Source organism: Marmota marmota, unplaced genomic scaffold, assembly GCF_001458135.2.
Source record: "Marmota marmota marmota unplaced genomic scaffold, marMar, whole genome shotgun sequence".
Classification (NCBI taxonomy): Eukaryota; Metazoa; Chordata; class Mammalia; order Rodentia; family Sciuridae; genus Marmota; species Marmota marmota.
Window position 1 is genome coordinate 51,518,262 of NW_026000005.1, and position 23,987 is coordinate 51,542,248.

The 23,987-nt window shown below is 49.9% G+C and overlaps 2 protein-coding genes across 3 annotated transcripts in view; one reads left to right on the forward strand and one right to left on the reverse strand.

The window, feature by feature from the left end:
* Erfe (erythroferrone) overlaps nt 1–3,178 on the forward strand; it is an 8,813-nt gene extending 5,635 nt beyond the window's left edge. The window contains exons 9-10 of the mRNA XM_048808861.1: nt 950–1,028; nt 1,643–3,178. Of these exons, the coding sequence (XP_048664818.1) occupies nt 950–1,028; nt 1,643–1,741 (178 nt within the window). The 3' untranslated portion in view covers nt 1,742–3,178. The remainder of the gene's footprint in view (nt 1–949; nt 1,029–1,642) is intronic.
* Nucleotides 3,179–4,192: 1,014 nt separating this feature from the next.
* On the reverse strand, nt 4,193–23,096 carry LOC107138847 (ILK associated serine/threonine phosphatase). Of its 2 annotated transcripts, none has more exons than XM_015481654.2 (11): nt 22,945–23,096; nt 22,423–22,479; nt 20,692–20,808; nt 19,477–19,603; nt 16,571–16,677; nt 15,707–15,800; nt 14,973–15,060; nt 12,899–13,020; nt 6,449–6,568; nt 4,692–4,773; nt 4,193–4,447 (listed from the first exon to the last, which is right to left on the reverse strand). In XM_015481654.2, the coding sequence occupies exons 1-11, from the start codon at nt 23,048–23,050 to the stop codon at nt 4,307–4,309; spliced, it is 1,161 nt and encodes a 386-aa protein (XP_015337140.1). In that variant the 5' UTR covers nt 23,051–23,096; the 3' UTR covers nt 4,193–4,306. The 2 variants fall into 2 exon arrangements, with proteins under 2 accessions (XP_015337140.1, XP_015337139.1); XM_015481653.2 differs by having other exon boundaries at nt 15,707–15,806.
* Between the last annotated feature and the right edge of the window lie 891 nt (nt 23,097–23,987).

A 23,987-nucleotide genomic window follows, 5' to 3' on the forward strand; every position in this document is an offset into this window, starting at 1 on the left:
AAGACGAGCCAGCCCGGGCGGGGACGGGGCACGTCGGGCAGGCGCGCTCCGCACAGCCGCTGCCGCCCGCAGCCCCGACCTCGGTGTCGGGGGTTCTCCTAGTTAGGGCTGGGGTGTGGCTCGGTGGCAGAGCTCTGGCCCGGGGTTCCACCTGCACCACCGCCACCACCACCCCAAAGAAATGACCCACCAGCCACCAGGCGGGGAGGGAAGTGGGAGAGACCGTGCCCAGCGCTGCGGGCCAGTGACTAGCTTCTGGTGAAAGTGGGAAGAAAATCATTTTGAAAAGGGGTGAGCAATGACAGGAGTGCTTCCCCGCCGCTCTGAGGAAGGGACAGCAGGGTTGGGGGCCCAGAATGATCTCCTTCGTGCCTATGTTCGTTTTGCCCATGACTTCTGGCCCGTTAGGGGCGATTGGAAGCCCTGCCCTGCTCCTTTCTCCCGGCTTTAGGGCTTGAAATACTGGGGTGGTGAGCCGGTGGGGGAGGGCGTGGCCATAGGCCTGGAAGGGAGGGTTGATGGCCCTTCACTGGTGTCCTCTGGGTGGATGGGGCCTTCCATTCAGGGCAGTGAGGGCACCCAGGGTCTCTGGACTGAAGGTGCTGTGAGCCTCACACAGGGAAGCCTCAGGCCAGATCCTCTGTCCTAAGTATCCACTTAGGACTATGCTTAGCCAAGAAGGGGTCAACTAAGGAAGGTTGGAGACTGCAGCCAGCTCTGGGGGGTCCCTCTGCAGGTACCTCTGCGGAGCCCTTCATCCCGGAATAAAGCCACATATGCTTAGGCATGGGCCAAGAACTCAAAGGGCCAGGCAGACAGCTTCAGAACCTGCCCACCATGAACAGGCCAGGACCAAGCACCTTGCTGGGAATGGTGACAGTTGCTGGGTGACTGTGTCCTGTGGGGACACTGGGGCCTGGAGCAGGCTGTCTGTCTGTCTTGGCCACAGCTCCCTGGAGGCTGTCGTGGGCCTGGAGAGCAGCAGTGAGCTTCTCACCATCTCAGTGAACGGGGTCCTGTATCTGCAGGTGCGTGGGGCCAGCTGGTCTGTGGGGAGCGCTGCCTGGGCTGGAGCCATAGGTGAGGGGTCCCGTACTGTGGTGGGTAGGTACTCCCAGCCACCTAGGCCCTCTGTGGGGCCTGGTGAAGCGTGAGCGTGGCGCTTCATGTCACCTGGCCCACTGCCACAGCGGAAGCCTGTGATGTGGCCGTTTTCTCCAGAAAACCCCGAGTCCTGAGGGGATCTGCCAAGTGGTAGGGATCTATGGTGAAGGTGGATTCATTCAAAAGGAGGTGGTGTGTGGAGTGACAGCGCTGGTGGTCCTCAGCGCTCTGAGTGCCACGGTGCTGCCGACAGCGCCAGGCCAGGCCTGAGACCAGCCCTGCATCACACGAGCCTGTCAGACTCTTGATCCCACTCTGGCCTGGGCGGGGGCTGGCTCCCATATTCCTGAACTGTAGGACACTGGGGACAGCTCTAGACTAGGTGCCAGAGGTGCTGGGTTCAAGTCCAAGGCCTACCAATGCTTGCTCTGTGCCTGGGCCCTCTTGCTGCCCAGGCAGAGTGGGCAGGGGCAAGGGCACTGGCCCAGACATCCTGCAGGCTGTCCTGGCCTCAACCTGACCGGCACCCTTCCTGCAGACGGGGCAGTATGCTTCTGTCTTCCTGGACAACGCCAGCGGCTCCTCCCTCACGGTGCGTGGTGGCTCCCACTTCAGTGCTGTCCTCCTGGGTGTGTGAATGGCCACAGGCAACACCTAGACAATTGGAAGGACAGCCACCCAGGTAAAAGGAAGCCCACCTGGAACTCTGGCCACACTGGTCACTGCAGTTGGGCCCAGAGCTGGCCACTACAGGTGGCCCTACAGAGGTGACACACACCAGTGGTTCCAGGACCAGCAGTGATGTTTTGAAAGTGGAAGATCCCTCTGGGCTTCACCTTGGAACCGTCCAGCATGCCCAGTGGCACTGTGTGTCCTCTGCTGCGAGCTAGCTCCCACATGGCCCCACACAGCTCAGCTTTCCTGGGGCCCATCTTTTTTGGCCTTCTCATGGGCTACAGAGAGCCCTCTGCACAGGGCTGATGGGCACCAATGAGAAGTCAACCACACGTCCTCACTGCATACTGGGGAGCCAGGCTGTCTGGGGCAGCGGCCTTGCCCACCACTCACCTGCTGACTTGGGCTTCCAAGCCTCTGTGCCTCTCCCCAGCCTTGCTTCTACCTGCCGTGAGCTTCAGGGACCTGCTTGGCCCCCAGTGACCACTGAACTCAAGACCTGATGTGGACTCTTGGCACAACTGCTTCAGGAACCAGAGGACGGCTGGACAGGGAATTCCTTCTGGAGGACAGCAGCTCCCAGAGGCCTGGCTCCCAGCAGCTGTTTCCCTGCTGTGTGCGCCAAGCTCAACTCCCAAGTCCTCCTCCCAGGTGCCTCGGCAAATGAAACCACACTCCCCCCAGTGACCCTTCAGACAAGGCCTCCTGGGCCCACTCCAGAGGCCAGCTGGTCAATAAGACCCTTTCCCATCCCCTACCAGTTGACAGATGGGAGACAGCCTGCCAGCCCAGGCAGCCAAAGCAATGGTACAGGTGAACTGACCACTATGGGCCCCATGGGCAGGCCTGGTCTGATTCTCGGTAGGACTTGTATCCACCCTACCAAGAAGCACCAGGCTGGCCTGGGTCCCAACTCCCGTGTACTTTGATAAGGGGGTGATGTGGCCACACCCATCCTGGATTTCAGTTTGTTAACACAGTTATCTTTTCCCTTGAAAGAGCTGCACACGCACATATTTGCCCAATGTAAGCATGTTACATAGTATAATGTTGTTGCCAGGAAGGAGATATTTATATAACTGACATGTGTTACTGTGTGATGTGACCACACAAAGCTATTTTAAAAAAAGGGGGTGGATCTGAGAGTCAGAATCTTGACCCTTTAGCCCTAACCACCAGGAGTGCTGAACACCAAGGAGATGCAGGTAGTCCCCAGCTGCAGGGTGGGAGGGAACTCCCCCTGCATGGGCAGGGGGGACCTTGCCAAGGATGCCAGGGCCAAGCCTCACCCAGAAGGGAATGGGCACTTAAGAGAGACACAAACCACAGCCTTCAAGACACAGAATGACACCTGGTTCGCTGTAGGAAGACATCTACCAAATAAACTGACAGACTCGAAGGTGCTGGAGTTCTGTTCTTCCTGGATGCCACAATCCAGTGTCCCAGTCCCCAAGCAGAAATGGATACCTACCTTTTGACACTGTGGGGAGGGGTGGCTCCGTCAGCTCTTTGTTCTATTTATGGTCTTCCCACGGCAGACCCCAGGTTTACATGAAAGGTTCACAATGAAGAGCCAGCTCACCACCAGGACTGATGGCTGATAAGCCGTGTGCAGTGGGTGGGGCCAGCGAGCACCACAGACCATGCAAAGCATCCTAGGCCCAACACTCAGAGGAGCCAAGAGCTGCTTTTAAAAAATGACAGTTCTGGGGACTGGGGTTGTGGCTCAGCGGTAGAGGCCTTGCCTAGCATGGGTGGGACCCGGGTTCGATCCTCAGCACCACATAAAAATAAAATGCATTGTGTTGTGTCCATCTACACCAAAAAATAAATATTAAAAAAATAAAAAATGACAGTTCTGTGTGAGCACAGGCTGACGTTTGACCCATCCCTCACCTTACACAGCAGGGCCCTCTGGGCTGATATTTTGAGGGTCCACCTTGGCTACAAACAGACCTGCCAGGGGCCTGCCAAAGTCGTATTGGATGGCACATGATGAGCCATGCCCTTTGAAGACCCAGGGGAGGCAGACTAAGACCCTTCAGCCAGACTGCAGTGCACAGGAGATGGAACGGGCCAAACTGTTGCCGGGGCCTGGCAGGGCAGGCCCCTGAGGGAGAGCCTGGTATATGGGCCTAGCTCTGGCCAAGCCCTGGGCTCCTGTAACAATTTTTAACGCTATTTCTGTACAGAAAATTGAATGGAGCCACAGGATTCCAAAAGCCTGGTTCTGACCTAGCCTCATCCCTAACCAGTACAACTGGCCCTGTGGAGGTCATCACGAGGCTGAAAGAGCATGTGGTCTTGGAGAGCTAGCCTACGATGCCCACAGTGGTCCTACCAGGAAAAGATGCAGAGTGCACACCAGGGCAAGCACACGCAGCCTGATGGGTAATATGAGGACTCAAAAGACTAGGAAAAAAAAAAAGAAACCTTTATTTACAACCATGGAGCTCCACAGGAGTACACAAAACACAGAGTGTGCACACGTGAATGAACCTGCAAGCCAACACCTGCGGGTAGCGCCTCATTGACCTATCCGCACCACCATCACTGTGACGTTGTCCGCCGAGCCCCGCTGCACTGCCTTGTTGGCTAGCCTGTTACAGGCAGCTTCGTAGCGGGCATCTATAGCGGGCTTCCCTTCCCGGGTCTGGATCTTCTCATCCTACCAGATGAGAAAGGGGCCTGAGTGAGCAGGGGCTCTGTCTGCTCCCTGTCATCCTCCTGAGACTGCTCTGTGCCTATCAGGGTGCAGGGCAAAGTGACCAGTGAGTCCCCCAGGCAGAGCTCATGTTGAATAAGGAATACAAGGGCTGCCCCTGACACTGACGTAGGGCCTTGGGACTTCCGCTTCTCTAGAAATGGAGGTGCAGCTGGGACAACTGGCACACCCTTGTGAAATTGCTCACCTCCAGGCAGGACAAGATGAAGTTCACGGCTTCTTCTGGGGTAAAGACCTTGAAGAGCCCATCACAGGCCAGTAAAATGAACCTACAACACCAGGAAGAAACATAAATGGGTTTTAGCAGCCAACTACTTACAAACAATTGGAGGTGGACTTGGTACATCAAGAGTGGAGCTGCCGTTCTCTGTCCATGACCGACACCCTGATGCTAGGTGCCGCTCTTCTGTAGAAGCACTGTCACCTGCAGCACCAGGTACGAGGTGTACACACTGGGATTAACCAAGTATGTGAAGCCAAGCGTGAGCTCAGACCTGAGGGATATCCTGGGTGTAACCTTCACACTAGAAGGCCCAAGATCTCAAAGAGGGCCACCCCACTGTTTTGGTTTGAAAGCATCACACTCTCCCTTTCAGGACCCCTTCCTCAAGAGCAGTCTCTGAGCTCCCCTGGGCTCGGCAAGGCAGCGCTCACTCTCCTGGCACTGCTTGGGTCGCCACCTTGCTCTGCTGCTGCACTGTCCAGTCTGTTTTCCTCTTCTGACTGGACATTCACATATCCAGTATTTTCTGAGCTCCTGGTCTGTGCTAGGGACACCTTCCAGTGTCCTGAGAGTCAGACCTGGAACCATCACCCATGCACACCCATGATAAAGGGAAGCTGCGACAGCAACGCAGGGCTGGGGAGGCAGACGGGCCTGGCCTAGTCTGAGGCAGAGAGGGGGCTGCTGGAAACACACCCCAAGGCCTAGGGTGGTCACAGCATGGCACACAAAGGCAGGCGTGGGCAACGGGAGAGGCTGTGAGGAGAGTGAGGCAGTGCGTGCTCTTCCTCTGCAGCCCTGAGGTGGGACCCAGGCTGTGCCTATGAAGACTGTTGGGTTGCAGTGGCCCCCCTCCCTAGGGTCATGCTTGTGGGCTCAGTCTGGGGGTCCCATTTTCCTGTGCTCCTCTCCATTCCTTCCTGCGGACATACTGCAGCCTCTCCATCATGCCAGGCTCCTTGGCTCTGGAATCCATTTTTCCCCACCCCTGAACCTTTTTTTTTTTTTTTACTTAAAAATTTATTTATTGTAATTTGTTATACATGACCGCAGAATGCATTACAATTCTTATTACACATACAGAGCACAATTTTCACTTCTCTGGTTGTACACAAAGTAGAGTCATACCATTCGTGTCTTCATACATGCACTTAGGTAATGATGACCATCTCATTCCATCCTCTTTCCTACCCCCTTGACAACTACTTGAGAGGTTTCCTCAGGGGCACCTGCCTTGTCTGCAGGCCCTCCAATGGGAGGTGCCCAATTTGGTAGTGTTTCTCAATCGATCCTGGTTCTGCTTAAAAACGTCCCTGATTCTCCACCAACTATGAACCAAAATTCAAATACCTCAGTGGAACTGAGGGCCCTAGGCAGTCTACTCTGAATCCTCAGCACTGCTTTACCTTCCCAGCCCTCCCGTCCTCCAAATCCCCACTTTCATGGCCGGCACCTGCCTGGCTAGGCTTCCACACTGCCACTTGAATGCCCTGTGTGTGCTGCTGTCCTCCACTGCCAAAGCCTCCCAGAGCACCCCACAGGCCCATGACACACTGTGCGCAACTGCCCGCTGTGCACCCATCTCTCTCTTTAGGCCTAGCACAGTGTCTGAGACCTTGCCAGTCACTCACACCCTTCCCCCAGCAAAGGCTGGATACAAACTGGAAGGAATCCGGGAGGCTCAGCCCCACATGCACACCTGTGCCTGCAGGGCAGTTTACCTGTCGTTGGGGGTCAACTGGCAGCGTCTGATGTCAGGCACGGAGGTGACCCCGCAGCGCTTGTACTGCCCGTCCCCAATGGAGCGGGACACCTCCAGCACACCCAAGACACGTCCATCCCTAAGACAAGAGAGACATTTTCAGACTCCATCCGAGAATCTGATCCTAAAAGCAGAATACAGAAGAGAAAGCTACGGACTATGGAATCCACATTATAGTACTGACACTTTTTTTTAACTAACTTTATTTATTTTTATGTGGTGCTGAGGATCGAACCCAGTGCCTCACATGTGCTAGGCGAGCGCTCTACCACTGAGTCACAATCCCAGCCCAAGTACTGACACTTCTTGATCTCAACTAACATGCAGTTCTGTGGGTCATTAACATCCGAGGCCCTAAGCTGAGCCCAGATCAGACCCCTGTCGCAGCTCATGGTGCTGCTCCTGACCTCCTAGGAGCTTGACAGTGGTCAATACCACAGTGCCAGGCTTCCCAAGTCACCAACAAGCTCTGAAGAACTGTGTGTGTGCACATGCAGCAAACTCTTCCTGGGCTCAGCCACTGTCTCTTGGAGGCAGAACTCAGCCTGGCCCTCTCTGTATCCGTCACCCCTGCCCGGTGGCTCACAGCCCGGTCATCCATACAAAAGCCAAGACTTCTGCTGGCCATCTCCTGGGATACAAAAAAAAAAAAAATTACAGAGCCAGAGGAACTCGAGTGAGCAGGACCCACAGCTGAGAGTGCAGGTGCAGCGGGGACCCGCAGTCTTAAGAGCCCCAGCTGAAGAGGTGCTTCAGAGGTTCAAGAACTGTGAGAGGCCAACAAAGTGCTTCTGCAACTGAGTGACAAGGTGCCTGGTGTGGCCCCCCCCATCACAAACCCATCCTGTGCAATGACCTCTGCAATACAGGCTCCTGGAGGACCCAACCTCTGCCAGCTTCTGTGCAGCACAGCTCAGTGCACAGCACCAAGGCCCATCTAAGGAAGCTGAGCCTGCGGTGGCTGCTGCCTCTCCTGCCCGCCTGCTGCAGTGGTACACTCCTGAAGTGCTGCTGCCACGGCAGAGAGCAACGACAGATGAGCTTTGGCTCCAGAGAAGCCTGTGCATCCCAGGAAACACTAGGAGGGACCCGCAACCAGCACCCACTGTAATCCCTTGCGTGGGATGCGATATGCAAATGCCAGGCCACCCCACAGACAGGTCAGTACTTCCCCAGGCGGGGACTGCACTGTGCCTGGGGAAGCCCACACCCTTTATACTTTATGAACTTGTGATCAAGCTCAAGACCACTGCTGACCAGCTTTGTCAAGATCCAGCCAAACAGGCCACAGGCGTCCTAGTCCCCAGCAGCTTCTTCCTTCTCACTGAGACCATGACACAAACCACATGTGACGGTTCCCAGGATGCCTGTGCCGCTCAGGGCGGTTAAGTTTCATAGCAGGTCCTCCCCCAGGAGCTGCTGAAAATTCATTCTTCCTCCAGGTCTGCAAGGCTTAGGGGAGTGGCTTCCAAGTCTCACCTACCACGTCATGCCTGTCCGTTGGTGCCGGCCCTCCTTAGGAGACCTGTTCTGAGACATGTCTCCTGCCCTTACACACTTCTAACTTTTGCTTCAAGTGGCTCCCTTTCTGTTTCCCACCTGCCAACCAGCCAGAGAAGCCTCTTCCTATTAGGCGAGGGGCTGCTCAACAGCCCTTGGATCTTAGCTGAGCCTGCTGGACTCGGTTCCAGTTCTTTCTTCATAACCAAAGAGGAGACTTCTACTCCTTGTGGGCTTCAGACTAACTAGGCTAAGGAAAGTGGAGACAGCTCTGACCTCAGGTCCTCTACGTGTGTACAAACGTAGGGACACAAGCAGTCTCAATGCAGCCTATCTGTGACTGAGGAGTGCAAAGCACTAGGAGGTGACAGCTGCACTTCCTCACCATCCAAGGAATGGCAGACGCCCAAAACCAGGGTTAACACGACCAGTGCCACAGAGACCATGAGGTCTCCACTTCAGGCCTATTTCTCTCATCTTTCCCAAGACAGGTCTCACTAAGTTGCCCACACAGGACTTGAACTTGGGGACCTCCTGCCTCAGCCTCCTGAGCTGGGATCAAGTAGTGTGCCACCAAACCTGGCTCCAGCACCGTCTCTTCAATCAGGAAAGATCAGAACTTGCCTGGATTCTGGGCACATGGTACTGACAATAACCTGTCCTGATGCCTTCCTTGTGAGATGAAAACCACTGTCTTCACCATCTCAGAGAAACTCCCTGCTGCATAACTACCTTCAGTGTGAGGAAGTAGGAGAACTAAGAACACAGGCACAGGTTTTGCTTACTTTTGTAGTAAATACCAGGAAAAAACGGGAAATAGAGTGAAGGGAACAGAGAACAAAGCATGACATTCTTGAACATGTCTTTTCACTCAGTGTAGATTGTGAACCAGGAAACGAAAACCTTTTATTTTGGGGGCCTTTTCCCCCTTGTTAATGGAAAATTGAAACCTCTGTGCACCGCGGGTGGGAAGGTGTGTGTGGTGTTGAGGATGGAACCCAGGATCTTGTGCATGCAGGTGAGGAAAAAATGGAAATCTTTTCCTTCTTTTTTTTTTTGGTACTGGGGATTGAACTCAGGGGAACTCAGCCACTGAGCCACATCCCCTACCCTATTTTTATATTTTATTTAGAGACTGGGTCTCACTGAGTTGCTTATTGCCTCGTCCTTGCTGAGCTTGGCCTTGAACTCATGATCTTCCTGTCTGAGCTGCCCAAGCTGCTGGGAATACAGGCGCGTGCCACCGTGCCCCACTCTTTTATTACTGTGGTAAAATACATATCATATGAAGTTGATCATAGTAACCACTTTCAAGTGCAGTCTGATAGAAGTACACTCACACTGTCCTCAACATCACCACCACCCACCTCTAGAACTTCCTCAGTCTTCCTAAACTGAACCTCCATCTCCATTAAGCACTAGCTTCTGCACCTCTCCAGCCCAATACTCCCATTCTGCTATCTCTGGAGTGGACCCCAAGCACCCTGATGGAATCACAGTGCTTGTCCCTATGACTGGTTTGCTTCACTCAGTGCAGTGTCTTCAAGCTCGTCCATGCTGCCGCGTGGCCGGCACACCATTCCTTCCTGTACACTGTGTTTTGCTTATCTGTTCACTTGTCTCCAGACACATGGACTGCTTCCCCTTTCTACTGTGAACGATGCTGTGAACACAGTGTACAAATACCTGATTGAGTCTCTGCTTGTAATTTCCTTGGGGTACATGCCTAGATGTGAAGTTGCTAGATCCTGTGGTGACTCTCCTTAGTTGCTAAGAAGTGCACACTCTTTTCCATAGTGGCTGCACCACCTTTCACCCCTGGGTGGAGTTGCTCACCTGCATGCACAAGATCCTGGGTTCCATCCTCAGCACCACACATACCTTCCCACCCGCAGTGCACAGAGGTTCCAATTTTCCATTAACAAGAGGGAAAAGGCCCCCAAAATAAAAAGAAACTGAAACTAATGATCATAATAACCAAATAACAAAACCACAGTGAATGATGACTTCACTTTATAGGCAGAGTTCTGACAGCTCCTCTGCAGTCAAGGTCATTCCCAGGACAAGAGAACAGCAGGGACGCTGAAACCTCATAACAGTGGTAACTTCCATACTATGATTCTGAAGTTGTTTTGACAAATAAATATACTAGTATTAGAAACCAAGATTTTCAGCATAAAAGAGCAAGCTGTAAATATTAAAGAAGAGAAAAGCCTACCTTGTTACATTTGAGTAAGAAACAGCAATGTAAGCTCCTAATTTTATTTATTCTGTTTTTTTGGTTTTGATGCTGGGATTGAACCCAGGGCCTTGTGCATGCAAGGCAAACACTCTACCAACTAAGCTACGTCCCCAGCCTCTTAAACTCCTCATTTTAAACGTGCTGCTTCCTAGCTCTGCCAGTCCTTAAACAGACTCAAGACTTAAGTGACACTACCCAGAAATGTGGACCTTGGTTCTTAAAAGACTAAAGTCACTGTGTGAAGAGGACTCGGAGACCCTGAAGGAGCTTCCACTGTGGTGCTCGGGTAAAGCAGGAGAACACCACTTAACACACAGAACTAAGCATGTGCATCAGCACACAGTGATCCACAAGGTGAGGGAGATGTGAGATGCAGAGGGACAGGCAAGACACTCACCCTGACTGCAGTCACTGTCTCACTCTGAAAACTGTTAACAAGGACAGAATTAAACACTCACCCCACTCTTTTTTCCCCCCCATGTACTATAATTTCTTTCTTTCTTGTACCCCACCCTTTAGAAGACACTGTATGACCTCCTACTGATGAGGGAGAGCGCCTTTCCTTACAAGATGTGTGCCGACAAAGTGGAAGAGTCACAGGACAGGGTCACCTCTGCCATCTAATGAAACACAGACCCACACAGGGGTCCCCAAGGACAGCTAAAACTGAAAGGCCCACAGGAAAGAGAACAGTACCCCCAGACCTCCTGCTGCTCACGCATGGGAACCTGGAGCCTTAGAACTGGCTATCAGCACGTAGCCAGGTGTGGGACATGGCCTCACTGGAGAACAGCATATGCCCAGCGAAGGAAGGGGCTGTTGTGTACAGAGCACCCCCATAAGATGCCTTTGTTAAAAACACTCAATTTGAACCTAAAGGCTTTATATCTAACTTCCAGAAAAAATCCAGAAATGACACAAAAATGAAACAAGCAGGTTCAGAACACAGGTGACTCCCCCCACATAGCTGCTGTCCTGGACCAGCATGGTCCAAGTCCTAGCAGGAAGCCAAGGCAGTTAGGACATCTAGAGAGTTCTGCATACAGAGAGGATTCAGACAACCAAGATGACCAAAGGCAGTGCTACTGTCTTAGGTGTGACCCGGTCAGTGATTATGTCCAGAATATCCGTACACTGAGGGTTTCAGGGTGTTAAATCATCACATCTACAACTATCTTTCCAACAGTTCAGCCTGGCACACAGACAAACACAACCAAAACCAAATGCTAACTGCTGAATCCAAGTGCTAAAGTCTTGTTCAGCACGGAAATGCCGGGTGGGTGGCAGGCAAGCAGGTCATAGAGCTCCACTGCTTGGAGACAGAGCTACCGCCTGGCTCTGGCCTCTCACCCCACTTCTCTAAAATGAGGGGCTCACTCAAGCCCGTGCTATCAATGTACTGCTAAGGTGTCTGAACATCTGTGCTGAATTAAATGGGATGGAAAACAGGAAGCTCCTCCTCACAACTGGCTTTACATTCTGCCCCAGGACTGTTAATATCAAAATCTTTTTAAGAAGCTAGCCAAAAGAATAGAAGGAGGAGGTGAGGACACCAACGTTAGGGTCACAGCCTCAGGCGTTAACTTCCACAGCAGGCACCAGGATAGCAGTGGTGGTGGCAAACATCAAGCAAACAGCAATGTTGAAGCCTAAAACCAGGACTGTGACCCCATCATGGCTCCTGAAAATTGCAGAGACGGTGGCCACAATTCCCCCTCACAGCCCAGCAGGCTGAACACGCCGCAGGAGCTCCCACCCCCTCCAAGGGCCCTCAGCACTGGCCACACTCAGCCGGAGCAGCGCAGGCTTCCTGAGCCAACAGAGAGAAAACTGCATTCAGAGACAAACTGCTCCCAGCTACACTGACAGGATTACTTCTTTCTTGCCTACAACAGAAAACAAATGTGACGTCAATGCAAAACGCAGGGTCCTTTAAGTGGCGTTCTCTTAGCACACAGTGCAGACTATAAAGCCCTCTTCTGGCCTCCTGGAAGGGATGGCAGATGAGAAACCATCAGATACATGGTCTTCAGTGATTTAGGGTTGAAAAGAATTGCTTAAGACAGAGCCAGATAACATGTAGTACTCTGTGCCTGAGAAGTTGTTCCCAGCAACCCAGAGACAGCAGCTCTGTGATGATGCCAGCTGTCTAAAGACAGCAATGGGTGGGTTTTTGTTTTTGAGATGGGTCACACTATGTTACCCAGGGTGGTCTCAACCTCCTGAACTTAAAACAATCCTCCTGCCTTTAGCTTCCCAGGTAGCCAGCACTACATGTGCTGGTTCCACACTGGCCCTGCCTTGGAATTCTCCTATCTTAACCACTTAAGATGTTCTTTCTGGAGAACTCACCTAAAACTGTTAATTTACTCAATACAACAAATATTTTTTAAGTATTTAAAACATATTTCCCAGGCAGAGAGAGAATGCTGCAGACAATGACCATCACTCTGTCCCTTTGCAAGTGTAGGGAGACATGTTTTCTATGCACTCTGCTTCCCCTGGACACGTGAAATCCCACAGCAGTCATCCACGTGCTCCCCAGTGGCAGCCGAGAGAAGGTCTCGTCATGGTGGAGGACCATGATGTGGAAAGGCCCCCGCCAAGGTCTGGTGGCTCTTGTGCAACCAGTGGCCTGCTCTCGCTAGCACTCAGGTCCCTGCTTACCTGACGTTGCCTCCAGCCTTCTGTATTCTCATCCGCTCTTCATACTGGGTTGGGTTATGCTCTTTGCTGAGGCTTAAGGCTGCATGTCTTTGACTTTCCTCGTTATAACGACACAGGATTGCCTGCGAAGATGGAGATTATGAGAATCTAGAGTTACCAGTGGAAGAGGAAGGTCAACAATCGCATTTCACTTTCATCTACCAGCTGCCAAACAGAAGTTCAGAGAATCAAGCATCCAAAAATTGTCAAATAGAAAAGTCACAGAACTGCAGGCTGAACTTAGGGGCACTGCACCACTGAGCCACATCCCCAGGCCTTTTCTTTATTTTTAAATTCTGAGATTGGGTTTCACCAAGTTGCCCATGCTGACTCTGCTGCTTTAACCTCCTGAGTATCTGGGATTCCTGGGGAGTGCCACAACGCCTGGCCCTTTCCCAGCCAGCCCCTGTACTCCTTCAGTTGTCACAGAGTAGCCCTGCCACACTCAAGCAGCCTCTTCATGGGGGAAGCAAAGCAGTCAGGGTGAGCAGCCTCCAGCTTTGGTTTCAGCTCTGGTGCAAACTTTGCTGGATGACCACAGCTGAATGCTCACTGTGGACACTGTCACCAACACAGAAGAGAAGCACTGTTACCAAAGGTAGGCTGTCAACAGTATTAAGGCCACAATCAAAGTCCATGTTCTCTTCTCTTGCTTCATTACAGAGGGTGCTGCTAAGGCTTGGAGCAGAGGTAACAGAGCTAGGATTTGAACTGGGTTTTTTTGTACCATTGAATCCAAGGATGCTTAACAACTGAGCCACACCCCCAGCCCTTTTTATTTTATTTTTTGGGACAGGCTCTTGCTAAGTTACTGAGCCTGGCTTTGAACTTGCGATCCTCCTGCCTCATCAGCCTCCTAAGCTGCTGGGATTATAGGTATGCACCACCATGCCCAGCTCAAAAAAAAATTGGGGGCTGCTTTTCCTTCTGTTATTTGGAGTCAACTGATACAAATATGAGCATGCTAGAGAGCCAGTCTAGCAAAGGGGCACAGAACATTCCCACCAGGCAGGGACTTCCATGTTCCCTGTGGCACCAGCTCAGAAGTACCAGGACATGGATATGAAGCGGGTGCCTGCGTGTCAGTCTGTGACAACTGAAGAAGTGCAGGGGCTGGCTGGCAAAGGGGCAATGAACTTGCACACAGGCTGGGCATGGCAGCTGCTGTAATCCCAGTGACTTGGGAGGCTGAGGCAGCGAATCCCAAGTTCAAGGCCAGCCCAGGCAACTTCGGGAGAACCTCGTAGAGGTTCGTAGCTCATTGGTAGATGGCTTGCCTATCACAAGCGAAGCCCTGGCTTCAATCCCCAGTATTGTAAAACAGAAACTAAACACCAGATCCTGATGGAGCAGGGAGGGACCGTCCGCAGCCAGCCCTCAGAGCCCTGCATCCATCCCACAACTTCACCTCACTGGCTTCTCTCCCTCACCAGGCAGACTGGGACTGTGGCTGAGCGGAGCCTCACCTGGTACTTCTTTAGCTACAACTTCAAGTTATTCCAAAATCACAAGGACTTTAGAGATGCAGGGGTTAATGCTTTCGTTCATTACCATCTGAGGTCAGAAAAATGTTTAAGGATTTGCGAACAGATGAAATTCTGAACCACGGTATCAGAGTGCGCTGTCTGCATGCACACCCACAGGAGGTAGGTGGGAGGGAGGGGAGGAAGGACGGTGTAAAGGCAAAACTGCTGTGAGGCACAAGTCTCCCCAAGGAACAGACTGCCTTGACTTTAGCTGCTGGTCCCCTCCCAGGAGTCACACTGTGGCAGAGCCTGCTGCAGCAACCCCACCAGAAGGTCTGACCCAGCCACTGCCACTGCCACTTAAAAAAAATATATATATTTTGTAGTTATAGTTGGATATCTTTATTTATTTTCATGTGGTGCTGAGGATCAAACCCAGGGCCTCACATGTGCTAGGTGAGCGCTCTACCCTTGAGCCACAATCCCAGCCTGCCACTGCCACTTTGACCTCACTTAGCCAGTGCTCGCTGAGGGCCCCCATAAGATGTGGGTGGCTCAGAGCCACATACCCGACTATCTCCGAGGTTGGCAATGTACAGGATGTTGTCTACGGCCAGGACACACGTGGCAGTGGACCCGTCCTTCCAGGCAGGCTTCCTGGAGAAACATCAGATATGCCGTCACCACCACAGGCAAACACCCAGAGGTCAAGTTCCAGAGAAGAAGAAGTTGCTCAGACTCTAAAGCGACCATTTTCATGATGCTGCATGGTTTGAACAGGGTTAGTGGCCCCCGAATGCCCACATCAAAGGCTTGAGCCAGGATGACACCACTGGGGGTACAGTGATCTTTGCAAGGTGGGCCAGTATGTTGCTGCAAGCATTCACTTGAGGGTACTGTCAAAGCATGCCCTTGAAGAGGCTGTGGGACCCGGCTGTTGCTCCTCCTCTTTGCTTCCTGGTCCAAGATGTCAGCACTGATTCTGACATGTTCCTACCCTGATGTGCTACTCTGGCCAGAGGACCAATCCAATGGGCCACTCTATCTTGGATTTGAAGTCCAGACTGTGAGCTAAAATAAAACTCTTTACTTCATAAGAAGCCTGGGTCAGGCATTTCATTATGGGATGCAAAGCTGACTAACCCATTGCTTTTTTATTGTTTCAAGTTTATCTAGTGGTTGTAAGGGTTTACTTGGTGCTGGGCACTTTTCGGACATGAGCACTAGTATTAATCTGTATCGGAAGGCCTGACGCACGTTCAGGAAAACAGTGCCCCATTCTTCTGCACAGAGTTATACTTACTGGCTCGAAGCCTGTTTAAGGAACTCCTCGTCGGTATGCTTGAAAGTGTCCAAAAGGCATCTCTTCACGGTCTTCTCCACACTGATCACATCTCCTATTACAGATGGTCCAAGAAAGCAACAACCTCTCAAGGCGTGAAGCCTGCCTCCCCCTGCTCATACTGGCTTTGTACTTTGCATACATCGACTGACGTCCTCCCATGACAAAGAGCCACCTCCACTTCCTCACCTATGGAACAGTGCCCGCCACGTGTGCGCTCGCCATTTCCCCAGGTGAAGGCAGGTGAGACACTCGACACCCTCGAAGTTCAAGACACAAGGAGCACAACCGCCCCCGGGGGTGGCCTCAGCGCCCCCGCTTGCCTTCAACCCACTTTTTTAAAAATTAAAAAATTTTTAATTCTACAAAGATATGAAAAACTGTGCTCTATATGTGTAATAAGAATTGCAGTGACGTGTATTTTAAAAAAATAAAATCAATTAAATAATTTAAAAAAATTTTAGTTGTAGATAAGACACAACACCTTCATTTTGTTTTGAGTTTTTTAATGTGGTGCTGGGGATCAAACCCAGTGCCTCATGAGTGGTAGGCAAGAGCTCTACCACTGAGCCACAACCCCAGCCCTTTTTAAAATATTTTTTAGTTGTCAATGGACTTTTACTTTTTTATTTAAATGTTGTACTGAGAATCAAACCCAGTGCCTCACACATGCTAGGCAAGCGCTCTACCACTGAACCACAACTCCAGCCCCCACACTCTTAATTTTAAGAGCCATTAATCACTTTCTGCCAAAGCAAACCAGCACACCAACTACCCAACAGACAGCAAAACCAAAATAAACACTGATTTATTTTTTCATCTCACCTTTAGGAAATTTCCTGATTAAGTTCTGATGCAAATTCTGTGCAGCAAATTTTGAGGCTCGAATTCCTCCATGTCCATCAAAAACAGCAAAATACGAAACCCGAGTGCTGGAAGAACAAACCAAGTATCAGTGGGGTTCTCACTGCAGAGATGGCACCTCCTCAGTGAAACTCCACATCTGGTCTCCAACAGTGAGCACAGAGACAAGGAAGCTGGGCAACCCAGAGGAATGAGGCGAAAACAGTACCCAAGACAGGCATTTAAGTAACTCTCGGCATTTTAGTTAAATGTTAAAAACCCACACTTGCTTAAAAAAAAAATCAAAATCTGTTAACTGATGAAATTAAATTGACAATGAAATTAAAACTCACAGCTCCTTTCCTATTTAACTTGGACTTGTTTTTCTCTTTTCTTTTTCTTTGGTGCTAGGCATCAAACCCAGGGCCACACACATGCTAGGCACCCACTCCATCACTGAGCCACACCCCAACCTCAGGTTTGGTTTTAAACATTAACGCATACTGATCCACTGATCCAATAGTCAAACATGTCTATGAGAGCTGGGAAGAGTCAGGTGTGAGGCCAGCCTGGGCAGCTAAGCAAGACTATCTCCAAATAAAAATAAAAAGCACAATGGAATATTACTCAGCAATAAAAGAGAATAAAAACATGGCATTGCAGGTAAATGGACGGAGTAATGCTGAGTGAAGTTAGCCAATCCCCAAAAAATAAATGCTGAATGTTTTCTCTGATATAAGGAGGCTGATTCATATTGGGATAGGGAGCGGGAGTATGGGAGGAATAGACGAACTCTAGATAGGGCAGAGGGGTAGGAGGGGAAGAGTGGGGGCATGGGGTTATTAATGATGGTGGAATGTGAGAATCATTATTATCCAAAGTACAGGTATGAAGACACGAATTGGTGTGAATATACTGTATACAACCAGTGATATGAAAAATTGTGCTCTATATGTGTAATTAAGAACTGTAATGCATTCCCCAGTCATATATAAATAAAAAACTAAGGAAAAAAAGGGCTAGGGACTGGGGATATAGCTCAGTTTATACAGTGCTTGTCTCGCATGTACAAGGCCCTGGGTTCAATCCCAGCACCACCAAAAAAAAAAAAAAAAAAAAAAAAAAAAAAATTGCTGGGGATGCAGCTCAGTGATAGTGCATCCCTGGTTTCAATCCCAGTGAGGGTCTGGGGAGAACTGAGGGAAATTCCAGAACTATTATAGAAAAAAATTAATATCTAACTTTAAAAGCATAATACTAGTATTATTCCTTCTTCCCTTTCAAGTCTTACCAAAACCCCACACATGTGGAACACAAGAAATCAAGAAAACCGTCAGGGAGACATCAAAGATGCCGTGAGAAAGCCGCCTGCCTGTGCAGCCACTCTTCTCTCCATGTCTGGGGTTCCATTTCTGCTCAGGGACATGAGCCATGAGAGACTAGCCTGTCTGGCTCAGAGCTAGGGGCTGCTGCCCTGCAGCTGGCATCTCTGGGCGGCAGGACTACAAGATCTGCCTGCTGAACCCAGGTCTTCCCTCCTGGGGAAGGGAGTGGGATCCCACAGGCCCCACTGGTGCAATCCTGGCATGCTCCCAGGCACACCATGACCTAGGCGAGCAGTGGTAGTGAGCATGCACCTGGCCTGGCCCCGTGACAGCCGCCTGCAGCAAACGTCCCCCCATCTTCACCACCAAGCACAGTGTGTGTTGATGGCCATCTGGTGTTAGTCAAAGTATGAAGTGCGCACATCATGTAATTCTGGATTATGGAAATTGCACATGTAATATACATAGCTGTGATTATTCAATACACCATTATATGTGTAGTGAAACGTTGTTAATGCCCCTTATCTCCAAACTTGTGGTTGCTGAGTGCTTATCAGAAGGCTTCCCTTCAGTTTTCACAGCTGCAGGAAAAGTCTCATTGTCTTTCTTCTCCTCAAGGTCATGGTCTTTCTGGGTCCTGGTTATCTGTACTGCCTCTCCCTGATCCTATTCAATTAGAAATTAGTGGCTCCCAATTCTGTCCTCCAGGATGCAGAATAAAAATATTCTGCCAGGCCTCTGACCAAGCATCCCTGAGCAGTGGAGCTCTGTGTGCTGGGACCACGGCCGGGCCCTGGAGGCAGTGGTGACCAATGGGGTGTCTGGCAGGCTACAGCAGTGAGGCTAGCCTTAGGCGTTTAGATTTTTCTTTTTTTATAGTAGGGAAGGTTCAGCCATCACTGGGGTATTTTAGAATCCCAGGATATCAGAGTGAAATTATCAGTTGTCAGTGTTTGCTTTAACATCTGAAAAAGGTTCCTGTTCTACGTCACTTCAGACCATTAGGTACTGTGGGTGAGGCGACACGCTCCTCTGCCATGGCCCCCTAGGAAGCTGTCTTTCTGTTGAATACTGTACCTTCGCTCTCTCTCAATTCGAGTGGACTATGCTTTAGTGTATTTATAAATGATGAATTCAGTTTCTGAAATTAAACTTTTTATTTGCGGTTAAAAAAAAATATTCTGCCAAAGCTGCTCAGCTTCTGGTAAGAGTAACATACCCTGAAGTCCATAACATGGGAGTCACTTCCCACTCAGCGGCACCTGTCTGTAGCCCTGTGATCTTGCAGCCTGGGCAGCTGAGGGCTGGCCTGTGCCTATAAGATGTTCATCAGCATCCTGGCCTCTGTGAGGCCAGTAGCACCCCCTCCCCCAACCCTGACAACAAAAATGTCCCCAGACACTGAGAAATGCCCCTGGGGGACAAAAAATAACCCCAGCTAAGAAGCACTGATACAGAAGCAAGCAATCCAAACCGCACGTCAGAAACTGGATTCAGTCCAAAATGCCAGGCAGAACAGAGGAGAGCTTCACATGAGCAGGCTTGCTGGAACACAGCACTCACATGAGGGAGGATGGGGGCCTACACTCGTCAGTGATGTCATTCAGGATGACGTGCGCGTCCTGCATCTCCTCCCTCTCACCCTTCCGCTCAGCCACATAGCCTTTGAGACCAAAGATCACCGAAGAGGCTGGGGAAGAGAACAAAAAGCCAATACAAAACTGTGCCCTGCCCTCTGGAAGCCCCCATCCCAGAGCAATGAGAGAAGGCTCAGCAGCTTTACTCAGCAGTGCCCTAAAGACACAAACAAGCCAATGACAGTCCTCAAGACTGCTCCCAGCTGCAAGTTTTAACCACAACCAGAGCACTGTTGGCTAGGCTGGGCTGAGAGGCTGCACGTGGGGCAGGAGCAGGGACGGGGGGTGGGAAGATGGTCAGCAAGCACAGACATACTCTGCCTAAGGAGGTCAGAGAGAGAGCAGCAGGAGGTCAAGGGAAGTACTGTTATACTGCAGAGATGGAACTGCACCAGGGAAAGGGATCCTACGCAAATCCAGTCTTGTGATAATTTAATGAGGACATAAAAACTCCCAGTTTGGGAAAACTGTAGCGTACACCCCAAATACTTTGAAAATATGTATCCAAGTGAGGCTGGTAAAGAATGTCAATGAGTGATAAGATTGCTGCTTTTGCTTCAACGAGGACACAAGGAGAAACAAGGCTTTCAGAGGCACAGAATCTGGTTACCTTAAAGGCTAGGCTGGTTTAAGCTCACATGTGCCACCTGGCGCCAGGTAACTAATAAACTGGCACTGAGAAAAGCTGTCCTCTGGAAAGCTACAGGCTGAGTTGAGGCCGTGGGCTCACAACGGCCTCTCCCACAACTCTGACTGAGGACTTTTGTGCCAAGGACAGAGCAGGACAGGAAATGAAAGCCCACAGCTATTTCCCATTACTCTATGCTAAGTAACAGCTGTAAACAAAGACTGGGGCGTCAGCAGGAGCCGGAGTGGCCAACACACTAACCATCCCAGCAGAAGAGGAAAGCAGGGCACCAGTGCTCCTTACTCCTGAGGAGCAGATGTTCCCCTGGGACCTAAGGCAGGGTCCCAGGAGAAAGCAAGGTCCTCCTGGGAGCTGTCCACAGAGGGAGCCCCACCCACTCCTCAAGTGCACAGGCAGAAGGAAGTATTCTAACTAGAAAGCCGAGATGGGTTTTGCTCTGGGCTAGTTTAAAAGATGAAGTCTAATACATTTGTTTTCAAACTGTCTGAAAACCTTTACAAACTTTCTTTTCCACAAGCTCTTCATTGCCATTCTCCTCCTCAGAAGTTTTCCTTTTTGCTCCTTTTCCTTCATTCTTTATGGTCTGGGAGATTGACACAGCAAGAGAACCTGGAAATAAAGCAAAAGTCAAGACAGAAACACAGCTGTAGACCATCAGAAAAAGTCACCTGCAGACGAGGCTCCACCCCACCCTAGAGACAGAATGATCTCTCCAGCAAGGACAGTCAGAAGTAGTTAGGCCCAGGACCTCGAGGAGCTGGGGTGCACGGGCGGTGCTGTGGACCTACAATGGAGAACACCAAGCGATATCCAGGCCCCGAATCATCCTGGCCCTGAAAGAGGTTGTATAAGAGGCTTCTTGGTAGCAAAAATGCACATATTCTTGGCCTACAGCATACACATGTTTTATATCCACAGATCCATACTGATAAATAGGGACTTTGCAAAACCTGTAAACACACCGCCACATCCAGAATCAGCTCACAGAGTAACATGCCCCAGACCCTCGCTATAAAAGTCTGCTTTTCCCACTTGAGGGGGACGGACCTGAGCTTCAAGCCACACCTAATGGCCCCTGCAGTGCTTGTGTGCTGGGAATGAGGGACACCTAGGTTCAGAGACATGTCCCTTTAGGTCAGTACTTAACCTTCTAGCCTAGGTTTCCTCATCTGCTACATAGCTGAGAACTCTGTCCCCTCAGAGGGCTGTTTGAAAGTCAATGAGGACAAGGTACATGAGCCTGCTGTACCAAATGTCCAACACATGTCAGGGTGCCTGCTATACCAAATGTCCAACACATGAAAGTGCTATCCAAATAAATGGTCTGCCTTTAGGTCTGAAGTATGCAGCCATTCATTCAGCATATGCTTTACCAGATAACTGAATCCTGAGGAAAAATAAAAAGATCCTTAGCTGGGTGCGGTGGTGCACACCTATAATCCCAGCTACTTAGGAGGCTGAGGCAAAAGGATCACAACTTTGAAGCCAGCTTTAGTAACTTGGTGAGACTCTGTGTGTCAAAATAAAAATTAAAAAGGACTGGGGATGTAGCTCAGTGGCAGAGTGCTTGCCTAGCAGGCGTGAGGCCCCAGGTCCCACCCCCAGCACCACAAAAAAGAAACAGATCCTTTATGGGGTGTATTTCATGGCCTAGTACTTGGTCAATTTTCATAAATGGTTCTTTGCTGCTTCAGAAGAATGTGTGGTCTTCTCAAGAAATCCAAAATATTTGATGCAAGATTCTCTCTCCAAAAAATCAGGCTTGTTAATGGTGGTGGTTAAATCTAGTAATAGTTTATTTACCTACTAATTTGTTGTCTTTTATTAATTTACTAGTTCGTGGTCTTCTGCACTATGAACAACTAAGAGACAGCTGAGTTTACTCTTCCCTTCTACGTAACAGGGACAAAAAAGAAACATTGCTGAGAGGGGGACCACACAATAATACGAACAGGCCCAACACACGTGGGTCTGGCAAGAACATAGGCAAACCAAAGTAACAGACTACAAAGAATGTGTAAAAGGTTAACAACTAAGTTAAGAGTAAACTGTTAGCTCCAACAGGCCGAGCCCCAATAAGTTAGTCCCCACAGTGACACAGCACGGAAGCACCTAGTTTCTGCTCCACGTAAGGGTGCTGTGCACTCTACCACACCTGGGCTGCACTGCGACGCCACACCATCCCAAACCCCAGTCAAGCCTACACAGGACATCCACCCTTACCTGACTCGCCACTGCCGGCAGGTGGGAGATCATCAAAGAGCAAAGGTCCCCCTGGTCCTGAAACACAGCAAAACACCCAGTGAGCTCACAAAGGAGGACAGGCTTGAATTTCAGAATCCATCCCACCAGGACACTATGTAGGTACTGGAATAAACTCAAAGCTCTCGTGTCAATCCAGTGGCAACTCACTGCAACAAATAACATCTTGAACCTATTTTAAAGTCCTATCATTGCAAAGGAAATAAAAATTCTGCCTTAAAAAGTTGAACTTTTTTCAACTAGTAGAATAAGCACTCAAATGACCCAGAGGAAACTGCGACATTTTTACGCAGTACTTCTCAGGGCTAGCGACTAGCAGATTTTTCTGCCTTACCTGATGCCATGGATTCAAAACTTAAGACAGTCCAACACCTAAAACATCTGTGTGTTGAAAATGGGGGAAAGGGAGAAAGATTGAGACAACTACAATCCCAGGATGAGTAGAGACGTTGACACACACCTGGGAGAGCCTGAAGACTGTACCTGAGTCAGTACTGCTGGCCGGAGGGAGGTCCTCAAAAAGAAGGGATCCTTTCTGAGCTTCCTTCCCTGAAACATAGAACACCTGTTTAGAGCAGAGGACGGTCATCCAGGACGGACTTTCAAAGGGGACAGCAGTGTGCTCTCCCCCACTTTGAGACAAGTTCAAATTCCTCCTTTCTGTTTGACAAACTTATTTTTAAAAATACTTCCTGGACAGTTGTTTAACATAGAGCTTTGTTTCCAGCAGTTACAGTCAACATAAAAGCAATGAATGATGCCCCAGAGGGCACTTTAAGGCCACTAGGTATTTGAGGAAAACAAGGTTTTTTCCCCTGATAATTTCATTACTAAAAGCATCAAGTACTTAAGACACCTTCTCTAAAGAAGAATCTTGGGAAGAAAAAAAACTGATTTTAGACCAAAACAAGAAGAAAGAACTTCAGAAATAGTAAGCTTTCAAAGGCTCCATGTGTTAATAACCTATCACAACAAGACTGCAACAGAAGAAAATCCCTGCAACTTGGGGCCACCAGCCCCAACACAGTCCCCGAGTCAATAAACATTTACAGAGAAGCCTAGACATTTTAGACAGTGGAAGACAACTGGCCTCAGGAGAAAGCCAGCAAAATGTTTTATCTGAACTCTGAAAATTTACACTCCAAAAGTATGTCCTAAATTTTCATGTCCCACTATCCCTGTCTTCATAAAAGTCAACTGCCACTGCTTTCTCTCCAGCTTTTCTCCAAAATTCTATTTAAGCTATCACATATATGAACTAGCACATGAAAACATGGGGGAAACATAAGATGGAAGAAGAGCAGTCCCCCTACCCTTAGCCTCACCTTCTAGTTTCAATTAACTGAGGTCAAACACAGTCCATAAGGATTAAATGAGAAATTACAGAAGTAAACAATTTCTGTTTTTAATTGTGTACCATTCTGAGTAGAAGAATGGAATCTTATGCCACCCTGCTCTTTCCTACCAGAGTTATGACTCATCCCTTTATCCAGTGTCTCCATGATCTATATGCTACCTACCTATGA

Coding starts and splice junctions, on each gene's coding strand:
- LOC107138847 (XM_015481653.2), bottom strand. CDS start 23,050: ATGACCGTCCTCTGCTCTAAACAGGTGTTCTATGTTTCAGGGAAGGAA. Junction 22,480..22,944: donor GGCCAGCAGTACTGACTCAG/GTACAGTCTTCA, acceptor GCTGTGTTTCAG/GACCAGGGGGACCTTTGCTC. Junction 16,678..19,476: donor AGGCCCCCATCCTCCCTCAT/GTGAGTGCTGTG, acceptor TTGTTCTTCCAG/CACTCGGGTTTCGTATTTTG.